This window comes from Procambarus clarkii, chromosome 64 (assembly GCF_040958095.1).
Source record: "Procambarus clarkii isolate CNS0578487 chromosome 64, FALCON_Pclarkii_2.0, whole genome shotgun sequence".
NCBI classification, from domain to species: Eukaryota; Metazoa; Arthropoda; class Malacostraca; order Decapoda; family Cambaridae; genus Procambarus; species Procambarus clarkii.
In genome coordinates, this window is record NC_091213.1 from 3,349,929 (window position 1) to 3,371,066 (window position 21,138).

At 56.7% G+C, this 21,138-nt stretch overlaps 1 protein-coding gene across 4 annotated transcripts in view; it reads left to right on the top strand.

Moving 5' to 3' along the window:
* Positions 1 to 21,138, top strand: part of LOC123768910 (ataxin-1-like) — a 418,165-nt gene that overhangs the window by 363,360 nt on the left and 33,667 nt on the right. For all 4 annotated transcript variants that reach the window (XM_069309073.1, XM_069309075.1, XM_069309072.1 and 1 more), the window contains one exon: positions 5,101 to 6,254. In XM_069309073.1, the coding sequence (XP_069165174.1) occupies positions 5,106 to 6,254 (1,149 nt within the window). In that variant the 5' untranslated portion in view covers positions 5,101 to 5,105. The remainder of the gene's footprint in view (positions 1 to 5,100; positions 6,255 to 21,138) is intronic.

The following is a 21,138-nucleotide window of genomic DNA, read 5'->3' on the forward strand; positions in this document are numbered from 1 at the left end:
ACCTGGTTGATGGGGTTCTGGGAGTTCTTCTACTCCCCAAGCCCGGCCCGAGGCCAGGCTTGACTTGTGAGAGTTTGGTCCACCAGGCTGTTGGTTGATACCTGGTTGATGGGGTTCTGGGAGTTGTTCTACTCCCCAAGCCCGACCCGAGGCCAGGCTTGACTTGTGAGAGTTTGGTCCACCAGGCTGTTGGTTGATACCTGGTTGATGGGGTTCTGGGAGTTGTTCTACTCCCCAAGCCCGGCCCGAGGCCAGGCTTGACTTGTGAGAGTTTGGTCCACCAGGCTGTTGGTTGATACCTGGTTGATGGGGTTCTGGGAGTTCTTCTACTCCCCAAGCCCGGCCCGAGGCCAGGCTTGACTTGTGAGAGTTTGGTCCACCAGGCTGTTGCTTGGAGCGGCCCGCAGGCCCACATACCCGCCACAGCCCGGTTGGTCCGGCACTCCTTGGAGGAATAAATCTAGTTTCCTCTTGAAAATGTCCACGGTTGTGTGACAGTTGTTCTGTGCGCACGCAATATAAGGCCTTGTGTGAGCCTGTACGCACGCAATATAAGGCCTTGTGTGAGCCTGTATGCACGCAATATACGCTCTTGTGTGACCCTGTATGCACGCAATATAAGGCCTTGTGTGAGCTTGTACGCACGCAATATAAGCCCTTGTGTGAGCCTGTATGCACGCAATATAAGGCCTTGTGTGAGCCTGTACGCACGCAGTATACGCCCCCCTGTATGAACCTGTACGCACGCAATACACCCCCCCCCCCCTGTATAGGCACGCAGGACACAGCGTATACGCACAGCGCACCAAACGACCAGGCCCCGTATAACTAGGCATACAGACAGGCTGTGAACGCACATAAATAATCAGTGAGTATTGATACAACATGCTGAGTATTAAGTGCGCTCTTCAACTAGCCCATGTTCTATGCACGAGGGGGGGGGGTGTTAACTAGTGTTCAAAAACAAACAAACAAACATTAAACTACAGATATAGATGGATTAAGTCTAAAGGAGATTATCAGCTAATTAATAATTCAGAAATTAAAAATATATATTTTTTTATATTTTTCGAAATGGAAAAGTGTTTCATGGGATGGGTGGCTCGTCTCCTTTGTGTGGATCTATTTGGCAGCTTTAACAGCAGCAGAGTCAGTAACAATAGAAGCAACAGTATTAATAATAGAACCAACAGGTTCTACAGGGTCACACAGGGGCCTCGTAGCCTGGTGGATAGCGCGCAGGACTCGTAATTCTGTGGCGCGGGTTCGATTCCCGCACGAGGCGGAAACAAATGGGCAAAGTTTCTTTCACCCTGAATGCCCCTGTTACCTAGCAGTAAATAGGTACCTGGGAGTTAGTCAGCTGTCACGGGCTGCTTCCTGGGGGTGGAGGTCTGGTCGAGGACCGGGCCGCGGGGACACTAAAAAGCCCCGAAATCATCTCAAGATAACCTCAAGATCTCAAGATAACAGCATTAGCAATAGAAGCAACAGCATTAGCAATAGAAGCAACAGCATTAGCAATAGAAGCAACAGCATTAGCAATAGAAGCAACGGCAGTCAGAATAGAAGCAACAGTATTAACAACTGCAAAGCTTTTTATAGGACGTTTCAACAACGCGAACGCGCGCGAGAGGAGGCACTGGAACTCTTATTTACTCCAGTGGTGCCCGCGACCTCCGACAGGTGGAACCACTGGATGCGCGGGGGTCGTCCACCCAGAGCGCGCCAGCGTAGCCCATATACCCACCACATGCCCATATACGACCACCCGCCCTGAGGGATGGGCGACTTTAGTACCACATAGGTAGACTCCTGTCATAAACTATGTAGTCTCGACCGGCTGTATAACGGCAGATATGAACAGTATGAACAAACTAGATCCAGTGCAGGCACCTCCTTGGAGTCCTCTGAAGTACAGACGTGAACTATTGTTCACGTCTGTTCTTAGTGCACTTCGTATCTCTCCCTATTCTTAGTGCACTTCGTAGCTCCCCTGTTCTTAGTGCACTTCGTAGCTCCCCTGTTCTTAATGCACTTCGTATCTCTCCCTATTCTTAGTGCACTTCGTAGCTCCCCTGTTCTTAATGCACTTCGTAGCTCCCTGTTTTTAGTGCACTTCGTAGCTATCTAAAACTGTCTCGTCAAAGAACGGGCGTGAGAGCAATGTGCATCACCCAACAGTTTAAGTAAAACGGGTTATGCATGTAGTCAACGTTGTGTAATGGCGGGTCTAGACCAGTTTTTGCGAGGGCAATCTATTTCTAATATTCAATCCGGCTCTCGGTACTCTGGTTGATGGTAGATGTGTTGCTGGGGTAAAGGGACTGGGCGTTGGCGCGCGCGGCCGAGCGTCAACTGCCGCCCGTCCTGTCGTCCTCTGGTGCGTGAGGGTGTCGGCACCGTCGTCACGGATTGTCGAGCAGCCGACAGTATGAGTCACACAGGGTCGTGGGGCCGACAGCTGGAGCCCCACAGGGTCGTGGGGCCGACAGCAGGAGCCCCACAGTGTCTTGGGGCCGACAGCAGGAGCCCCACAGTGTCTTGGGGCCGACAGCAGGAGCCCCACAGGGTCGTGTGACCGACAGCAGGAGCCCCACAGGGTCGCGGGGCCGACAGCAGGAGCCCCACAGTGTCTTGGGGCCGACAGCAGGAGCCCCACAGTGTCTTGGGGCCGACAGCAGGAGCCCCACAGGGTCGTGTGACCGACAGCAGGAGCCCCACAGGGTCGTGGGGGCCGACAGCAGGAGCCCCACAGGGTCGTGGGGCCGACAGCAGGAGCCCCACAGGGTCGTGGGGCCGACAGCAGGAGCCCCACAGGGTCGTGGGGCCGACAGCAGGAGCCTTACAGGGTCGTGGGGCCGACAGCAGGAGCCTTACAGGGTCGTGTGACCGACAGCAGGAGCCCCACAGGGTCGTGGGGCCGACAGCAGGAGCCCCACAGTGTCTTGGGGCCGACAGCAGGAGCCCCACAGGGTCGTGTGACCGACAGCAGGAGCCCCACAGGGTCGTGGGGCCGACAGCAGGAGCCCCACAGGGTCGTGTGACCGACAGCAGGAGCCCCACAGGGTCGTGTGACCGACAGCAGGAGCCCCACAGGGTCGTGGGGCCGACAGCAGGAGCCCCACAGTGTCTTGGGGCCGACAGCAGGAGCCCCACAGGGTCGTGTGACCGACAGCAGGAGCCCCACAGGATCGTGGGGCCGACAGCAGGAGCCCCACAGTGTCTTGGGGCCGACAGCAGGAGCCCCACAGGGTCGTGTGACCGACAGCAGGAGCGCCACAGGGTCGTGGGGCCGACAGCAGTAGCCCCACAGGGTCGTGGGGCCGACAGCAGTAGCCCCACAGGGTCGTGTGACCGACAGCAGGAGCCCCACAGGGTCGTGGGGCCGACAGCAGTAGCCCCACAGGGTCGTGGGGCCGACAGCAGGAGCCCCACAGGGTCGTGGGGCCGACAGCAGGAGCCCCACAGGGTCGTGGGGCCGACAGCAGGAGCCCCACAGGGTCGTGGGGCCGACAGTATGAGCCCCACAGGGTCGTGGGGCCGACAGCAGGAGCCCCACAGGGTCGTGGGGCCGACAGCAGGAGCCCCACAGGGTCGTGGGGCCGACAGCAGGAGCCCCACAGGGTCGTGGGGCCGACAGCAGGAGCCCCACAGGGTCGTGGGGCCGACAGCAGGAGTCACCTATCACCAACCAACCACACCTTGTGAGTCATCTCACACGCCCTCGGCCATAAGAAAAACAATCATGATTTAGCATTCGCTTCAACAACGTCCGACAAGATTTTTTCCCGCCAGATATATGTAGCCACCAAGCAGTGGCTTCATGGGTAGTCACCTCGTAATAATTTGCATTGCTGTAACACCATTGTCACCTCCAGAGGTGGGGCCCCGAGGGGCAGTTTGTAGTTGCCTTCAACCTCGTACTGACAGTTCCTGTAGCATACATAAATCTGTGTATCTATGTATTTAAGTATGTAGCTTAGCCTAGCATACTTAATTGTTGTGACATAATTTCAGCCCCATTTGGTAAGTGGTAAGAAAAGAGTTGAGCAGTCACTTGATATGGACAGTTGGTGAAGCCAGGATGGCTTCAGGTCTGGCTCAAGGAACCTCTCGACAAGCTATCTATCTACCGCTGTCCTGCTCTGTCTCAAATGTACAGTTCCACGGGTATATATAAGGGAACTGGGAGCTAGGTGCCATTGGCTACCAGGAGATAGCCTCTGGCTATCTACCTACTCCACCTAGACAGCGGCTTGTCTGATGGAAAGACACAGCCAACCGGCTGCAATTATCAGCATAGCAGAAAGCAAGGTCACTTCCCCGACCTGACCCGAAGACAACCTCTTTATATATTTACATATAGAAGAGTTCTTACATTCTTGTTCAGCCACTTGTACGTGTGGCGTTTCGGGGAGGTCCTTAATCCTATGTTCCCTGGAATACGACCCGCCAAAGCGTTTAACAACCAGATATCCATTTTACTGATTGGTTAAATAAAGGCTACAGTTCAGGATTGGCGCTCAGTAAATCCTCCCCGGCCAGGATACGAACCCAGGCCAAAGAGCTCACGAAACGCCAGGCGAATGTCTTAACCACTACACCACGCAGACTGCTGTTACAATTAGCACCTGAGAGGCGTGACTCTAGAATACTTATAGGACCGAGAACCTGACGCTACCGATAACCTGTGTGACTGACTCGTTATATGTAAAATAATATACAATAACACATGTATGGTGTTACAATATCAGTGATCCAGCTGCCATAATACTCTATCAACTGTGAAGTTAACGTGTCTCACTTGTGTTATACACTTTGTCTCTGTCCCGTTTTTATCTGACATTACTTGAGGGGGGCCGCTATCTCTCTGGTGGCTTCGACAAGGACGGGAAGCCGCCGGCTTGTCGACGGTCCCTCCATTTGTGTTGATGATTTTGTCGAACTGGACTTGGAAATTCAGCAGCGTTTTGGCATTAAATATTAAGACTCCATTTGACTTGTACAGATTATGGGGAGTTGCGCAGACTAGTGGTTAAGTAAGAGTTGTCAGTTGCAAGAGTGAGGCGCGCAGTAACCCCTTGTCTTGTGTTCCAGGAGGCATGATCGTGACGCCCGCCTACAGCCGGGAGATGGGCGAGGGCGGGCGGCTGGTACCCGCCGCCCGCGTGCCCACCTTGGGCCTGCCCGACCCCAGCCCCACGCCCACCTACAAGTCGGACGTGTTCAAGGCGGGCGGCATGGGCGGCGTCTTCGACCACAACAAGAACAGCGTGACCGACAAGGAGGGCGGGCCCATGGGCGGCCTGGCCCTGGGCCACCATCTGCAGCCCTTCACGGCCCCCTGGCTGGCCGAGGTGGCCCACATCACGCCCGCACGCCCCTCGGACCACCTCCCCTACCCCCAGCCGCCCACCCCGACCCTACCTGACTACTACCCTCACTACCCAGGCCTCCCCCACCGCCCCACCGGGTACTACCCACACCACTTCCTGCCCCCAGGGGCGGCCACCCACTTTCTGCGGGAATACCCACGCCATGCCCACCGCCCATACCCGCCCCTGGACCCCAGACCCACCCTGGAGCGGCCCACCCCCGTGTCAGGGGCGCCGACCCTGGTGAGGCCCCTGGGGCCCCCGCCCTTGCGGGGGATGCACCCTGACCCCAGGGGGGACCTGCGGGAGGTCCCCCCTGGGAAGATGCGGCCAAGACCCCCGGACCTGACCCTCCCCACCAGCCCTGGGGGCACCTCGGGGGAGCCCTCACCCAGGGGGCCCCACGGCGAGCCCAGCCCTAAGCGACGCCCTGGCACCAGCGCCTTCCCCATGCCGGCCCCCAGGTCCCCCCGCGCCTCCCACAGGGCCCACACGGGCCCTGTGGCCCCTGGACCCAACCCCCCTGTGTCTGGACCCTCAGCCTCCGGGGCCCCTGCGTCCACACCCACCATGACTGGACCCGCTACTGTCAGCTCCCCCTCGGCGCGGCCTCCAGTGTCGGGCCCCCCGCCCACCCCGCCCGCAGAGCCACGCCCGGCCTCCCCCTACCACGCCCACTTCGCCCGCGGCGCCCTGGTGACGGTAGGCGCGGGCGTGAGGCGGGTGGAGGAGCTGGAGACCCGGGACTTCCTGGAGGCGGCCCGGGCGGCGGAGGACCTGATGCTGGACCCCTCCACGGTGGCCGCCATCACCACCTCCCCTGCCAGACCTGCCGTCTCCACCATCACCTTCACCTTCCCCTCCAGGCACACCCAGGTGAGTCCCCTGCGCCTCCAGGCACTCCCAAGTGAGTCACCTGCTCCTCCAGGTACACCCAGGTGAGTCCCCTGCGCCTCCAGGTACACCCAGGTGAGTCCCCTGGCCCTCCAGGTACACCCAGGCGAGTCACCTGGCCCTCCTGGCACTCCCAGGTGAGTCATCTGTCCCTCCAGGTACACCCAGGTGAGTCACCTGGCCCTCCAGGTACACCCAGGTGAGTCCCCTGCGCCTCCAGGTTCACCCAGGTGAGTCCCCTGGCCCTCCAGGTACACCCAGGCGAGTCACCTGGCCCTCCTGGCACTCCCAGGTGAGTCATCTGTCCCTCCAGGTACACCCAGGTGAGTCACCTGGCCCTCCAGGCACTTCCAGGTGAGTCACCTGGCCCTCCAGGCACTTCCAGGTGAGTCACCTGGCCCTCCAGGCACTTCCAGGTGAGTCACCTGGCCCTCCAGGCACTTCCAGGTGAGTCACCTGGCCCTCCAGGCACTCCCAGGTGAGTTCATCTCCACGGCACAAAGCCAGGGTAGGTTGATATGGAGAAGTTGTTACCCATGCAGCAGGTCCACCCTCCCCCCTCTCCACGGCGCCGAAAGTCTCCAATGTAAAGGCAGACGCCAATACGATTGGTTCCAGCGCCGTCCCAGGAACTGTGAACTCCGGAGTTGACCTCGAGGTTGGTAGAAGAAGGCACAGCGACTCCACACCCGGAGACCGCCGTGGTCGGGGCCGGAGAAGAACCACCCCAGCAAGGGCAGGAACGACCCCAGCCTCCTGACCACCCCAGCAAGGGCAGGAACGACCCCAGCCTCCTGACCACCCCAGCAAGGACAGGAACGACCCCAGCCTCCTGACCACCCCAGCAAGGACAGGAACGACCCCAGCCTCCTGACCACCCCAGCAAGGACAGGAACGACCCCAGCCTCCTGACCACCCCAGCAAGGACAGGAACGACCCCAGCCTCCTGACCACCCCAGCAAGGGCAGGAACGACCCCAGCCTCCTGACCACCCCAGCAAGGGCAGGAACGACCCCAGCCTCCTGACCACCCCAGCAAGGGCAGGAACGACCCCAGCCTCCTGACCACCCCAGCAAGGGCAGGAACGACCCCAGCCTCCTGACCACCCCAGCAAGGACAGGAACGACCCCAGCCTCCTGACCACCCCAGCAAGGGCAGGAACGACCCCAGCCTCCTGACCACCCCAGCAAGGGCAGGAACGACCCCAGCCTCCTGACCACCCCAGCAAGGGCAGGAACGACCCCAGCCTCCTGATCACCCCAGCAAGGACAGGAACGACCCCAGCCTCCTGATCACCCCAGCAAGGGCAGGAACGACCCCAGCCTCCTGACCACCCCAGCAAGGGCAGGAACGACCCCAGCCTCCTGACCACCCCAGCAAGGACAGAAACGACCCCAGCCTCCTGACCACCCCAGCAAGGGCAGGAACGACCCCAGCCTCCTGACCACCCCAGCAAGGGCAGGAACGACCCCAGCCTCCTGACCACCCCAGCAAGGACAGGAACGACCCCAGCCTCCTGACCACCCCAGCAAGAACAGGAACGACCCCAGCCTCCTGACCACCCTAGCAAGGGCAGGAACGACCCCAGCCTCCTGACCACCCCAGCAAGGGCAGGAACGACCCCAGCCTCTTGACCACCCCAGCAAGGGCAGGAACGACCCCAGCCTCCTGACCACCCCAGCAAGGGCAGGAACGACCCCAGCCTCCTGACCACCCCAGCAAGGGGCAGGAACGACCCCAGCCTCCTGACCATCCCAGCAAGGGCAGGAACGACCCCAGCCTCCTGACCACCCCAGCAAGGACAGGAACGACCCCAGCCTCCTGACCACCCCAGCAAGGGCAGGAACGACCCCAGCCTCCTGACCACCCCAGCAAGGGCAGGAACGACCCCAGCCTCCTGACCACCCCAGCAAGGACAGGAACGACCCCAGCCTCCTGACCACCCCAGCAAGGACAGGAACGACCCCAGCCTCCTGACCACCCCAGCAAGGGCAGGAACGACCCCAGCCTCCTGACCACCCCAGCAAGGGCAGGAACGACCCCAGCCTCCTGATCACCCCAGCAAGGGCAGGAACGACCCCAGCCTCCTGACCACCCCAGCAAGGGCAGGAACGACCCCAGCCTCCTGACCACCCCAGCAAGGACAGGAACGACCCCAGCCTCCTGACCACCCCAGCAAGGGCAGGAACGACCCCAGCCTCCTGACCACCCCAGCAAGGGCAGGAACGACCCCAGCCTCCTGACCACCCCAGCAAGGGCAGGAACGACCCCAGCCTCCTGATCACCCCAGCAAGGACAGGAACGACCCCAGCCTCCTGATCACCCCAGCAAGGGCAGGAACGACCCCAGCCTCCTGACCACCCCAGCAAGGGCAGGAACGACCCCAGCCTCCTGACCACCCCAGCAAGGACAGAAACGACCCCAGCCTCCTGACCACCCCAGCAAGGGCAGGAACGACCCCAGCCTCCTGACCACCCCAGCAAGGGCAGGAACGACCCCAGCCTCCTGACCACCCCAGCAAGGACAGGAACGACCCCAGCCTCCTGACCACCCCAGCAAGAACAGGAACGACCCCAGCCTCCTGACCACCCTAGCAAGGGCAGGAACGACCCCAGCCTCCTGACCACCCCAGCAAGGGCAGGAACGACCCCAGCCTCCTGACCACCCCAGCAAGGGCAGGAACGACCCCAGCCTCCTGACCACCCCAGCAAGGGCAGGAACGACCCCAGCCTCCTGACCACCCCAGCAAGGGCAGGAACGACCCCAGCCTCCTGACCACCCCAGCAAGGGCAGGAACGACCCCAGCCTCCTGACCACCCCAGCAAGGGCAGGAACGACCCCAGCCTCCTGACCACCCCAGCAAGGGCAGGAACGACCCCAGCCTCCTGACCACCCCAACCTCCTGACCACCCCAGCAAGGGCAGGAACCCCTCACTGACCCCTCCCTGCCCTCACTGACCCCTCCCTCCCCCTCACTGACCCCTCCCTCCCCCTCACTGACCCCTCCCTGCCCTCAGTCACCCCTCCCTCCCCCTCACTGACCCCTCCCTGCCCTCAGTCACCCCTCCCTCCCCCTCACTGACCCCTCCCTCCCCCTCACTGACCCCTCCCTGCCCTCAGTCACCCCTCCCTCCCCCTCACTGACCCCTCCCTGCCCTCAGTCACCCCTCCCTCCCCCTCACTGACCCCCTCCCTGCCCTCAGTCACCCCTCCCTCCCCCTCACTCACCCCTCCCTGCCCTCAGTCACCCCTCCCTCCCCCTCACTGACCCCTCCCTGCCCTCAGTCACCCCTCCCTCCCCCTCACTGATCCCTCCCTGCCCTCAGTCACCCCTCCCTCCCCCTCACTGACCCCTCCCTGCCCTCAGGCACCCCTCCCTCCCCCTCACTGACCCCTTCCTCCCCCTCACTGACCCCTCCCTCCCCCTCACTGACCCCTCCCTGCCCTCAGTCACCCCTCCCTGCCCTCACTGACCCCTCCCTCCCCCTCCCTGCCCTCAGTCACCCCTCCCTGCCCTCAGTCACCCCTCCCTCCCCCTCACTGACCCCTCCCTGCCCTCAGTCACCCCTCCCTCCCCCTCACTGACCCCTCTCTGCCCTCAGTCACCCCTCCCTGCCCTCAGTCACCCCTCCCTGCCCTCAGTCACCCCTCCCTCCCCCTCACTGACCCCTCCCTCCCCCTCACTGACCCCTCCCTGCCCTCAGTCACCCCTCCCTCCCCCCTCACTGACCCCTCCCTGCCCTCAGTCACCCCTCCCTCCCCCTCACAGACCCCTCCCTGCCCTCAGTCACCCTCCCTCCCCCTCACTGACCCCTCCCTGCCCTCAGTCACCCCTCCCTGCCCTCAGTCACCCCTCCCTCCCCCTCACTGACCCCTCCCTCCCCCTCACTGACCCCTCCCTGCCCTCAGTCACCCCTCCCTCCCCCTCACTGACCCCTCCCTGCCCTCAGTCACCCCTCCCTCCCCCCTCACTGACCCCTCCCTGCCCTCAGTCACCCCTCCCTCCCCCTCACAGACCCCTCCCTGCCCTCAGTCACCCTCCCTCCCCCTCTCTGACCCCTCCCTCCCCCTCACTGACCCCTCCCTGCCCTCAGTCACCCCTCCCTCCCCCCTCACTGACCCCTCCCTGCCCTCAGTCACCCCTCCCTCCCCCTCACAGACCCCTCCCTGCCCTCAGTCACCCTCCCTCCCCCTCACTGACCCCTCCCTGCCCTCAGTCACCCCTCCCTGCCCTCAGTCACCCCTCCCTGCCCTCAGTCACCCCTCCCTCCCCCTCACTGACCCCTCCCTGCCCTCAGTCACCCCTCCCTCCCCCCTCACTGACCCCTCCCTGCCCTCAGTCACCCCTCCCTCCCTCTCACAGACCCCTCCCTGCCCTCAGTCACCCCTCCCTCCCCCTCACTGACCCCTTCCTCCCCCTCACTGACCCCTCCCTGCCCTCAGTCACCCCTCCCTGCCCTCAGTCACCCCTCCCTCCCCCTCACTGACCCCTCCCTTCCCTCAGTCACCCTCCCTCCCCCTCACTGACCCCTCCCTCCCCCTCACTGACCCCTCCCTGCCCTCAGTCACCCCTCCCTCCCCCTCACTGACCCCTTCCTCCCCCTCACTGACCCCTCCCTGCCCTCAGTCACCCCTCCCTCCCCCTCACTGACCCCTCCCTCCCCCTCACTGACCCCTCCCTCCCCCTCACTGGCCCCTCCCTCCCCCTCACCGACCCCTCCCTCCCTCCCCCCTCCCCTCTCACAATCCATGATCAAATGTAGTAAGATGTTTTAATGGTTAATTGTGGCTGGCAGGAGTTGAGGAGCAGCGCATCCCACACGCTGGCCAACCAGGGGAACTGGCTCCAGGATAAGCTTAGCTTTAGGATCATTCTCCAACACTGTGTTTGTCCTTGAAGGTTTAAAGAGAGTTGTTACCCGGATCTGAAGGGATTATCCTGAATTGCCAAGTGAAATTAAGCTACATTTTAAGGTCACGAAGGAAGTGTAGCGTCACGCTGGGGATCTCTCAGAGACGCTCCCGTCTAAGGTGGTGGGAGATTACTCTGTGACGTACAGTTTAGTCTCGATCCCCGACCGTCCAAGTGGTTGGGTACCATTCCGTCCTTTCGTCCTATCCCAAATCCTTATCCTGATCCTTTCCAAGTGCTATATAGTCGTAGTGGCTTGGCGCATTCTCTTGATAGGTCCCTTGTCTTCAACACCATTCCTTCTGTATGCTGTGTTTTGTATATTAAGAACATAAGATAACCAAACTACACATCAGAAGATGGAGAAAGATGGAGAACCACGACGTTTCGGTCCGTCGTGAACAATTATTAAGGTGTGTGTGTGTGTGTGTGTGTGTGTGTGTGTGTGTGTGTGTGTGTGTGTGTGTGTGTGTGTGTGTGTGTGTGTGTGTGTAATTACCTAAGTGTAGTTACAGGATGAGAGCTACGCTCGTGGTGTCCCGTCTTCCCAGCACTCTTTGTCATATAACGCTTTGAAATTACTGACGGTCTTGGCCTCCACCACCTTCTCACCTAATTTGTTCCAACCGTCTACCACTCTGTTTACAAAAGTGAATTTTCTTATATTTCTCCGGCAGCTTTGTTTCGTTAGTTTAAATCTATGACCTCTTGTTCTTAAAGTTCCAGGTCTCAGGAATTCTTCCCTATCAATTTTATCGATTCCTGTTACTATTTTGTATGTAGTGATCATATCACCTCTTTTTCTTCTATCTTCTAGTTTTGGCATATTTAATGCCTCTAACCTCTCCTCGTAGCTCTTGCCCTTCAGTTCTGGGAGCCACTTAGTAGCATGTCTTTGCACCTTTTCCAGTTTGTTGATGTGCCATACAACCGCTGCATATTCCAACTTTGGTCTAATAAAAGTCGTGAACAATTTCTTTAGTATTTCTCCATCCATGTATTTAAAAGCAATTCTAAGGTTAGAAAGTGTAGCATAGGCTCCCTGCACAATGTTTTTAATGTGGTCCTCAGGTGACAGTTTTCTATCTAGAACCACCCCTAGATCTCTTTGTCAGAATTCTTTAAAGATTTCTCACATAATATATAGGTTATGTGGGGTCTATGTTCTCCTATTCCACATTCCATAACGTGGCATTTATTCACATTAAATTCCATTTGCCAAGTGGTGCTCCATATACTTATTTTGTCCAGGTCATCCTGAAGGGCATGACAATCATCTAAGTTTCTTATCCTTCCTATTATCTTAGCATCATCAGCAAACATGTTCATATAATTCTGTACACCAACTGGTAGATCATTTATGTAGACAATGAACATAGTCGGTGCAAGAACTGAACCCTGTGGTACTCCACTTGTGACATTCCTCCAATCCGATACCTTGCCTCTGATCACTGCCCTCATTTTTCTGTTAGGAAATTTTTCATCCATGTTAGAAGCTTACCTGTCACCCCTCCAATATTTTCCAGTTTCCAGAACAACCTCTTATGGGGAACTCTGTCGAAAGCCTTTTTTAGGTCCAGATAGATGCAGTCAACCCAGCCATCTCTTTCCTGTAAAATCTCTGTGGCTCGATCATAGAAACTGAGTAAGTTCGTTACACAGGATCATCCAGGTCGAAAACCATACTGTCTGTCTGATATTATATCATTTTTCTCCAGGTGTTCTACCCATTTAGTTTTGATTTTTTTTTAAACAGCTGTCTAACTCCCACCTATTTACTGCTAGGTAACAGGGGTATCAGTGTGAAAGAAACTCTGCCCATTTTTGCCTACCTAGTCCGGGAATCGAATCCGTGCCACAGGATTATGAATCCCGCCTGCTATCCACTTAGCTACCAGACCCCCTACCAGATGTGTGTGTGTGTGTATGTGTATGTTTGTGTATATATGTGCGTGCTTGTGCATGTCCTTATTTACTATTTGTGCCTGCAGGATCAAGCTCTTAGCTCTTGGACCCCGCCTCTCTAACCGTCGGTTGTCTAATGAACTGATACAGCGGATGTGCAGGCATGGCATGTTTGGAGGCAGGCATGGAGTCAAGAATTAAGTTTGGTTACAGGTGTTTTGACATGTGTGGGGGAGCAGGTATGTAGTCTGCAGGTGTGGAGGCGGGTGTGTGGAGGCGCACACCACGCCCGACTCAACAGATCATCTGCTCAATGGCCAGGCTATTATTACGAATCAATTATTTGCGCACTCGGGAACCATCCGTAAATGTTCCCTGGGTGTTGTTGCTGTCTGGGTGTACTGTGGGTGTGTCTGGGTGTACTGTGTGTGTTGTTGGTGTACTGTGGGTGTGTCTGGGTGTACTGTGGATGTGTCTGGGTGTACTGTGGGTGTTGTGGGTGTGTCTGGGTGTACTGTGGGTGTGTCTGGGTGTACTGTGGGTGTTGTGGGTGTGTCTGGGTGTACTGTGGGTGTTGTTGCTATGTCTGGGTGTACTGTGGGTGTGTCTGGGTGTACTGTGTGTGTTGTTGGTGTACTGTGGGTGTGTCTGGGTGTACTGTGGATGTGTCTGGGTGTACTGTGGGTGTTGTGGGTGTGTCTGGGTGTACTGTGGGTGTGTCTGGGTGTACTGTGGGTGTTGTTGCTATGTCTGGGTGTACTGTGGGTGTGTCTGGGTGTACTGTGGGTGTTGTTGGTGTGTCTGGGTGTACTGTGGGTGTTGTTGGTGTACTGTGGGTGTGTCTGGGTGTACTGTGGGTGTGTCTGGGTGTACTGTGGGTGTGTCTGGGTGTACTGTGGGTGTGTCTGGGTGTACTGTGGGTGTTGTGGGTGTGTCTGGGTGTACTGTGGGTGTGTCTGGGTGTACTGTGGGTGTTGTGGGTGTGTCTGGGTGTACTGTGGGTGTGTCTGGGTGTACTGTGGGTGTTGTGGGTGTGTCTGGGTGTACTGTGGGTGTGTCTGGGTGTACTGTGGGTGTGTCTGGGTGTACTGTGGGTGTGTCTGGGTGTACTGTGGGTGTTGTGGGTGTGTCTGGGTGTACTGTGGGTGTGTCTGGGTGTACTGTGGGTGTGTCTGGGTGTACTGTGGGTGTGTCTGGGTGTACTGTGGGTGTTGTGGGTGTGTCTGGGTGTACTGTGGGTGTGTCTGGGTGTACTGTGGGTGTTGTGGGTGTGTCTGGGTGTACTGTGGGTGTGTCTGGGTGTACTGTGGGTGTGTCTGGGTGTACTGTGGGTGTGTCTGGGTGTACTGTGGGTGTGTCTGGGTGTACTGTGGGTGTTGTTGGTGTACTGTGGGTGTTGTTGGTGTACTGTGGGTGTGTGTGGGTGTACTGTGGGTGTGTCTGGGTGTACTGTGGTGTTGTGGGTGTACTGTGGGTGTGTCTGGGTGTACTGTGGGTTGTGGGTGTGTCTGGGTGTACTGTGGGTGTTGTGGGTGTACTGTGGGTGTGTCTGGTGTACTGTGTTGTCGGGTGTGTCTGGGTGTACTGTGGGTGTGTCTGGTGTACTGTGTGGTGTGTTGTTGTGTGTGTCTGGGTGTACTGTGGGTGTGTCTGGGTGTACTGTGGGTGTGTCTGGGTGTACTGTGGGGTGTTGTCTGGGTGTACTGTGGGTGTGTCTGGGTGTACTGTGGGTGTGTCTGGGTGTACTGTGGGTGTGTCTGGGTGTACTGTGGGTGTGTCTGGGTGTACTGTGGGTGTGTCTGGGTGTACTGTGGGTGTGTCTGGGTGTACTGTGGGTGTGTCTGGGTGTACTGTGGGTGTGTCTGGGTGTACTGTGGGTGTGTCTGGGTGTACTGTGGGTGTGTCTGGGGTGTACTGTGGGTGTGTCTGGGTGTACTGTGGGTGTGTCCTGGTGTACTGTGGTGTCTGGGTGTACTGTGGTGTGTCTGGGTGTACTGTGGGTGTGTCTGGGTGTACTGTGGGTGTGTCTGGGTGTACTGTGGGTGTGTCTGGGTGTACTGTGGGTGTTGTTGGTGTGTCTGGGTGTACTGTGGGTGTACTGTGGGTGTGTCTGGGTGTACTGTGGGTGTGTCTGGGTGTACTGTGGGTGTTGTGGGTGTACTGTGGGTGTGTCTGGGTGTACTGTGGGTGTTGTGGGTGTACTGTGGGTGTGTCTGGGTGTACTGTGGGTGTTGTGGGTGTACTGTGGGTGTGTCTGGATGTACTGTGGGTGTTGTTGTTGTGTCTGGGTGTACTGTGGGTGTGTCTGGGTGTACTGTGGGTGTGTCTGGGTGTACTGTGGGTGTGTCTGGGTGTACTGTGGGTGTTGTTGGTGTGTCTGGGTGTACTGTGGGTGTACTGTGGGTGTGTCTGGGTGTACTGTGGGTGTGTCTGGGTGTACTGTGGGTGTGTCTGGGTGTACTGTGGGTGTGTCTGGGTGTACTGTGGGTGTGTCTGGGTGTACTGTGGGTGTGTCTGGGTGTACTGTGGGTGTGTCTTGGTGTACTGTGGTGTTGCTCGGGTGTACTGTGGGTGTGTCTGGGTGTACTGTGGGTGTGTTGGGGCTGTACTGTGGGTGTGTCTGGGTGTACTGTGGGTGTGTCTGGGTGTACTGTGGGTGTGTCTGGGTGTACTGTGGGTGTTGTTGGGTGTACTGTGGGTTGTCTGGGTGTACTGTGGGTGTGTCTGGGTGTACTGTTGGGTGTGTGGGGTTGTACTGGGTGTTACTGTGGGTGTGGTCGTGGTGTACTGTGGGTGTGTCTGGGGTGTACTGTGGGTGTGTCTGGGTGTTACTGTGGGTGTGTCTGGGTGTACTGTGGGTGTGTCTGGTGTACTGTGGGTGTGTCTGGGGTACTGTGGGGTGTACTGCGGGTGTTACTGTGGGTGTGTCTGGGTGTACTGTGGGGTGTCTGGGTGTTACTGGGTGACTGTGGGTGTGTCTGGGTGTACTGGGTGTGTCTGGTGTACTGTGGTGTGTCTGGGTGTACTGTGGGTGTGTCTGGGTGTACTGTGGGTGTGTCTGGGTGTACTGTGGGTGTGTCTGGGTGTACTGTGGGTGTTGTTGGTGTACTGTGGGTGTACTGTGGGTGTGTCTGGGTGTACTGTGGGTGTTGTTGGTGTACTGTGGGTGTACTGTGGGTGTGTCTGGGTGTACTGTGGGTGTACTGTGGGTGTGTCTGGGTGTACTGTGGGTGTGTCTGGGTGTACTGTGGGTGTGTCTGGGTGTACTGTGGGTGTGTCTGGGTGTACTGTGGGTGTGTCTGGGTGTACTGTGGGTGTGTCTGGGTGTACTGTGGGTGTTGTTGGTGTGTCTGGGTGTACTGTGGGTGTGTCTGGGTGTACTGTGGGTGTTGTGGGTGTACTGTGGGTGTTGTTGGTGTGTCTGGGTGTACTGTGGGTGTACTGTGGGTGTGTCTGGGTGTACTGTGGGTGTGTCTGGGTGTACTGTGGGTGTTGTTGGTGTGTCTGGGTGTACTGTGGGTGTACTGTGGGTGTGTCTGGGTGTACTGTGGGTGTGTCTGGGTGTACTGTGGGTGTTGTGGGTGTACTGTGGGTGTGTCTGGGTGTACTGTGGGTGTTGTGGGTGTACTGTGGGTGTGTCTGGGTGTACTGTGGGTGTTGTGGGTGTACTGTGGGTGTGTCTGGGTGTACTGTGGGTGTTGTTGTTGTGTCTGGGTGTACTGTGGGTGTGTCTGGGTGTACTGTGGGTGTGTCTGGGTGTACTGTGGGTGTGTCTGGGTGTACTGTGGGTGTGTCTGGGTGTACTGTGGGTGTTGTTGTGTCTGGGTGTACTGTGGGTGTACTGTGGGTGTGTCTGGGTGTACTGTGGGTGTGTCTGGGTGTACTGTGGGTGTACTGTGTGTGTCTGGGTGTACTGTGGGTGTGTCTGGGTGTACTGTGGGTGTGTCTGGGTGTACTGTGGGTGTGTCTGGGTGTACTGTGGGTGTGTCTGGGTGTACTGTGGGTGTGTCTGGGTGTACTGTGGGTGTGTCTGGGTGTACTGTGGGTGTGTCTGGGTGTACTGTGGGTGTGTCTGGGTGTACTGTGGGTGTGTCTGGGTGTACTGTGGGTGTTGTTGTTGTGTCTGGGTGTACTGTGGGTGTACTGTGGGTGTGTCTGGTGTACTGTGGGTGTGTCTGGGTGTACTGTGGGTGTGTCTGGGTGTACTGTGGGTGTGTCTGGGTGTACTGTGGGTGTACTGTGGTGTGTCTGGGTGTACTGTGGGTGTACTGTGGGTGTGTCTGGGTGTACTGTGGGTGTGTCTGGGTGTACTGTGGGTGTGTCTGGGTGTACTGTGGGTGTGTCTGGGTGTACTGTGGTGTGTCTGGGTGTACTGTGGGTGTGTCTGGGTGTACTGTGGGTGTTGTTGGTGTGTCTGGGTGTACTGTGGGTGTGTCTGGGTGTACTGTGGGTGTGTCTGGGTGTACTGTGGGTGTACTGTGGGTGTGTCTGGGTGTACTGTGGGTGTGTCTGGGTGTACTGTGGGTGTACTGTGGGTGTGTCTGGGTGTACTGTGGGTGTGTCTGGGTGTACTGTGGGTGTGTCTGGGTGTACTGTGGGTGTGTCTGGGTGTACTGTGGGTGTACTGTGGGTGTTGTTGGTGTACTGTGGGTGTGTCTGGGTGTACTGTGGGTGTACTGTGGGTGTGTCTGGGTGTACTGTGGGTGTGTCTGGGTGTACTGTGGGTGTGTCTGGGTGTACTGTGGGTGTGTCTGGGTGTACTGTGGGTGTGTCTGGGTGTACTGTGGGTGTGTCTGGGTGTACTGTGGGTGTGTCTGGGTGTACTGTGGGTGTTGTTGTTGTGTCTGGGTGTACTGTGGGTGTACTGTGGGTGTGTCTGGGTGTACTGTGGGTGTGTCTGGGTGTACTGTGGGTGTGTCTGGGTGTACTGTTGGTGTGTCTGGGTGTACTGTGGGTGTGTCTGGGTGTACTGTGGGTGTGTCTGGGTGTACTGTGGGTGTTGTTGTTGTGTCTGGGTGTACTGTGGGTGTACTGTGGGTGTGTCTGGGTGTACTGTGGGTGTTGTTGTTGTGTCTGGGTGTACTGTGGGTGTTGTGGGTGTGTCTGGGTGTACTGTGGGTGTTGTGGGTGTGTCTGGGTGTACTGTGGGTGTTGTGGGTGTGTCTGGACTGAAAGTTGGAGCCGCATACTCCAGGATTGGTCTGACGTATGTGATATACAAGGTTCCAAATGATTCCTTACTCAATTTTCTAAAGGTGTTCTTATGTTCGCTAACCTCGCATATGCCACTGAAGATATTCTTTTGATATGGAGCCCAGACAGAAGTAGTAGAATTGATGCCAGAGAGCGACCGTGTTTTTGATCGCTCTACGGCGTCAAGGGTTCTCTGGTCTCGTAGGAGGGTCGGTGTAAGGAATCAGGGGTTCTCTGACCTCGTAGGAGGGTCGGTGTAAGGAATCAGGGGTTCTCTGACCTCGTAGGAGGGTCGGTGTAAGGAATCAGGGGTTCTCTGACCTCGTAGGAGGGTCGGTGTAAGGAATCAGGGGTTCTCTGACCTCGTAGGAGGGTCGGTGTAAGGAATCAGGGGTTCTCTGACCTCGTAGGAGGGTCGGTGTAAGGAATCAGGGGTTCTCTGACCTCGTAGGAGGGTCGGTGTAAGGAATCAGGGGTTCTCTGACCTCGTAGGAGGGTCGGTGTAAGGAATCAGGGGTTCTCTGACCTCGTAGGAGGGTCGGTGTAAGGAATCAGGGGTTCTCTGACCTCGTAGGAGGGTCGGTGTAAGGAATCAGGGGTTCTCTGACCTCGTAGGAGGGTCGGTGTAAGGAATCAGGGGGTCTCTGACCTCGTAGGAGGGTCAGGAGTCGCGCGTGCAGGCTTGAAGCGACGAGACTCTACATGGAGTAGGGTCCGTGAGCCCCCATATGGCGGACCGTACTTGGCGTCTAGGGTTTACAAGCGTCGGGAGACAGGCGGTCCTTAGGGTCAAGGGTCTCCGCCCCCCTTGTATTGGTGTACGGTATCAAGGGTTCACTTTCATGGGACGCCGCCCCTCGGGGGTTCTCTGTGTCTATCTTGAGATCTTGAGGTTATCTTGAGATGATTTCGGGGCTTTAGTGTCCCCGCGGTCCGGTCCTCGACCAGGCCTCCACCCCCAGGAAGCAGCCCGTGACAGCTGACTAACACCCAGGTACCTATTTTACTGCTAGGTAACTGCTAGGTAACAGGGGCATAGGGTGAAAGAAACTCTGCCCATTGTTTCTCGCCGGCGCCCGGGATCGAACCTGGGACCACAGGATTACAAGTCCAGTGTGCTGTCCGCTCGGCCGACCGGCTCCCTAAACACCCCTAACCTAACTAGGACTAACCTTCAGTTGCAGGAGCAAAGGGCCTTAACAACATTGTCTCTACAGTGTATATGGGCTAGGGAGGAGCGACTACCGTCCGCTCCTGGGGACAGATCACTATCCACACTGCAGTGTGCCTCGACCCCCGTCGCCCTCCCCTTCTATCCACTTGTCACCTGTCAAGCTCCCACTACCCTACCATTCATCTCTATCCTAACAACCCGCCGTACCTGCCTAACCATCCACTTAACCTGCCTAGAGTGTGTGTGTGTGTGTGTGTGTGTGTGTGTGTGTGTGTGTGTGTGTGTGTGTGTGTGTGTACTCACCTAGTTGTGCTTGCGGGGGTTGAGCTCTGGCTCTTTGGTCCCGCCTCTCAACCGTCAATCAACTGGTGTACAGGTTCCTGAGCCTACTGGGCTCTATCATATCTACACTTGAAACTGTGTATGGAGTCAGCCTCCACCACATCACTGCCTAATGCATTCCATTTGTCAACCACTCTGACACTAAAAAAGTTCTTTCTAATATCTCTGTGGCTCATTTGGGCGCTCAGTTTCTACCTGTGTCCCCTAGTGCGTGTGCCCCTTGTGTTAAATAGCCTGTCTTTATCAATTCTGTCGATTCCCTTGAGAATCTTGAATGTGTGTGTGTGTGTGTGTGTGTGTGTGTGTGTGTGTGTGTGTGTGTGTGTGTGTGTGTGTGTGTGTGTGTGTGTGTGTATTCACCTAGTTGTGTTTGCGGGGGTTGAGCTTTGGCTCTTTGGTCCCGAAATGAGTAACTGCAGTGAGTGAGTGAGTGAGTGAGTGAGTGAGTGAGTGAGTGAGTGAGTGAGTGAGTGAGTGAGTGAGTGAGTGAGTGTGAGTGAGTGAGTGACTACAGGAGCCGACTATTTAATTGCCATATAGGTGTCCCTCCATTCTGCAACCGTCCCCACACGGGGGTAGGTTGCAGAATATAGTTCATGCATAATTACCTGTTCTATGAATGAACTCCAAAGTTACGTAGGTTATCCTATCCGGTTCAATCCGTCCACATTCCCAAGTTTTGCCTGTTCTTCGACTGGTTTTTTTTTATCCTGGGTCTCCAGTTCTCCCGCTCTAGCTTTATTTTCAGTTTATTCTTTCAATATACATTGTTCAATTTCCACAACACTTCACACAGCCGCACCTGTGATAAAGACTTGTGCTCAGGGCACAAGTGGGATTACAATGTCAATCTAGAATAGAAAGAATTTGTGTTACAGTAGCTCTATAAACAATATATTTACTACAAAACTCATAGTTCTGTATACAATACTTAATTCAATATTAGTTACGCATATATATATTTCAATAAATACACTACAACTTGCCATGAAAGTTGTTCCTTGTTGCTGGTAGAAACTGGAGACGCCTCTCCTTGCACTGTAAAACTCTTTCTTTCTGAGAGGTACTCCTACACTTGAGCACTCTCCCAAATTCACTAACCTGTTTCTCTAGTTTGAGTTATGATTCACTTGTGTGGGACAGTATCAGATGCATTGTGACACTTGAGGAAAATGTAGCCTCTTGTTTGAGACTGCATCTGTCATCTTATTGTAAACTTGCAATAGTTTGTCAAGCAGGATTTTTCTTTGAACTTGTGCTGGTGTTTTGAGACAAGATTTAGGTGTTCTAAATGTTCTACAAGTCTTCAGATCAGTCTCTCTCTCTCTGTCTCTCTCTCT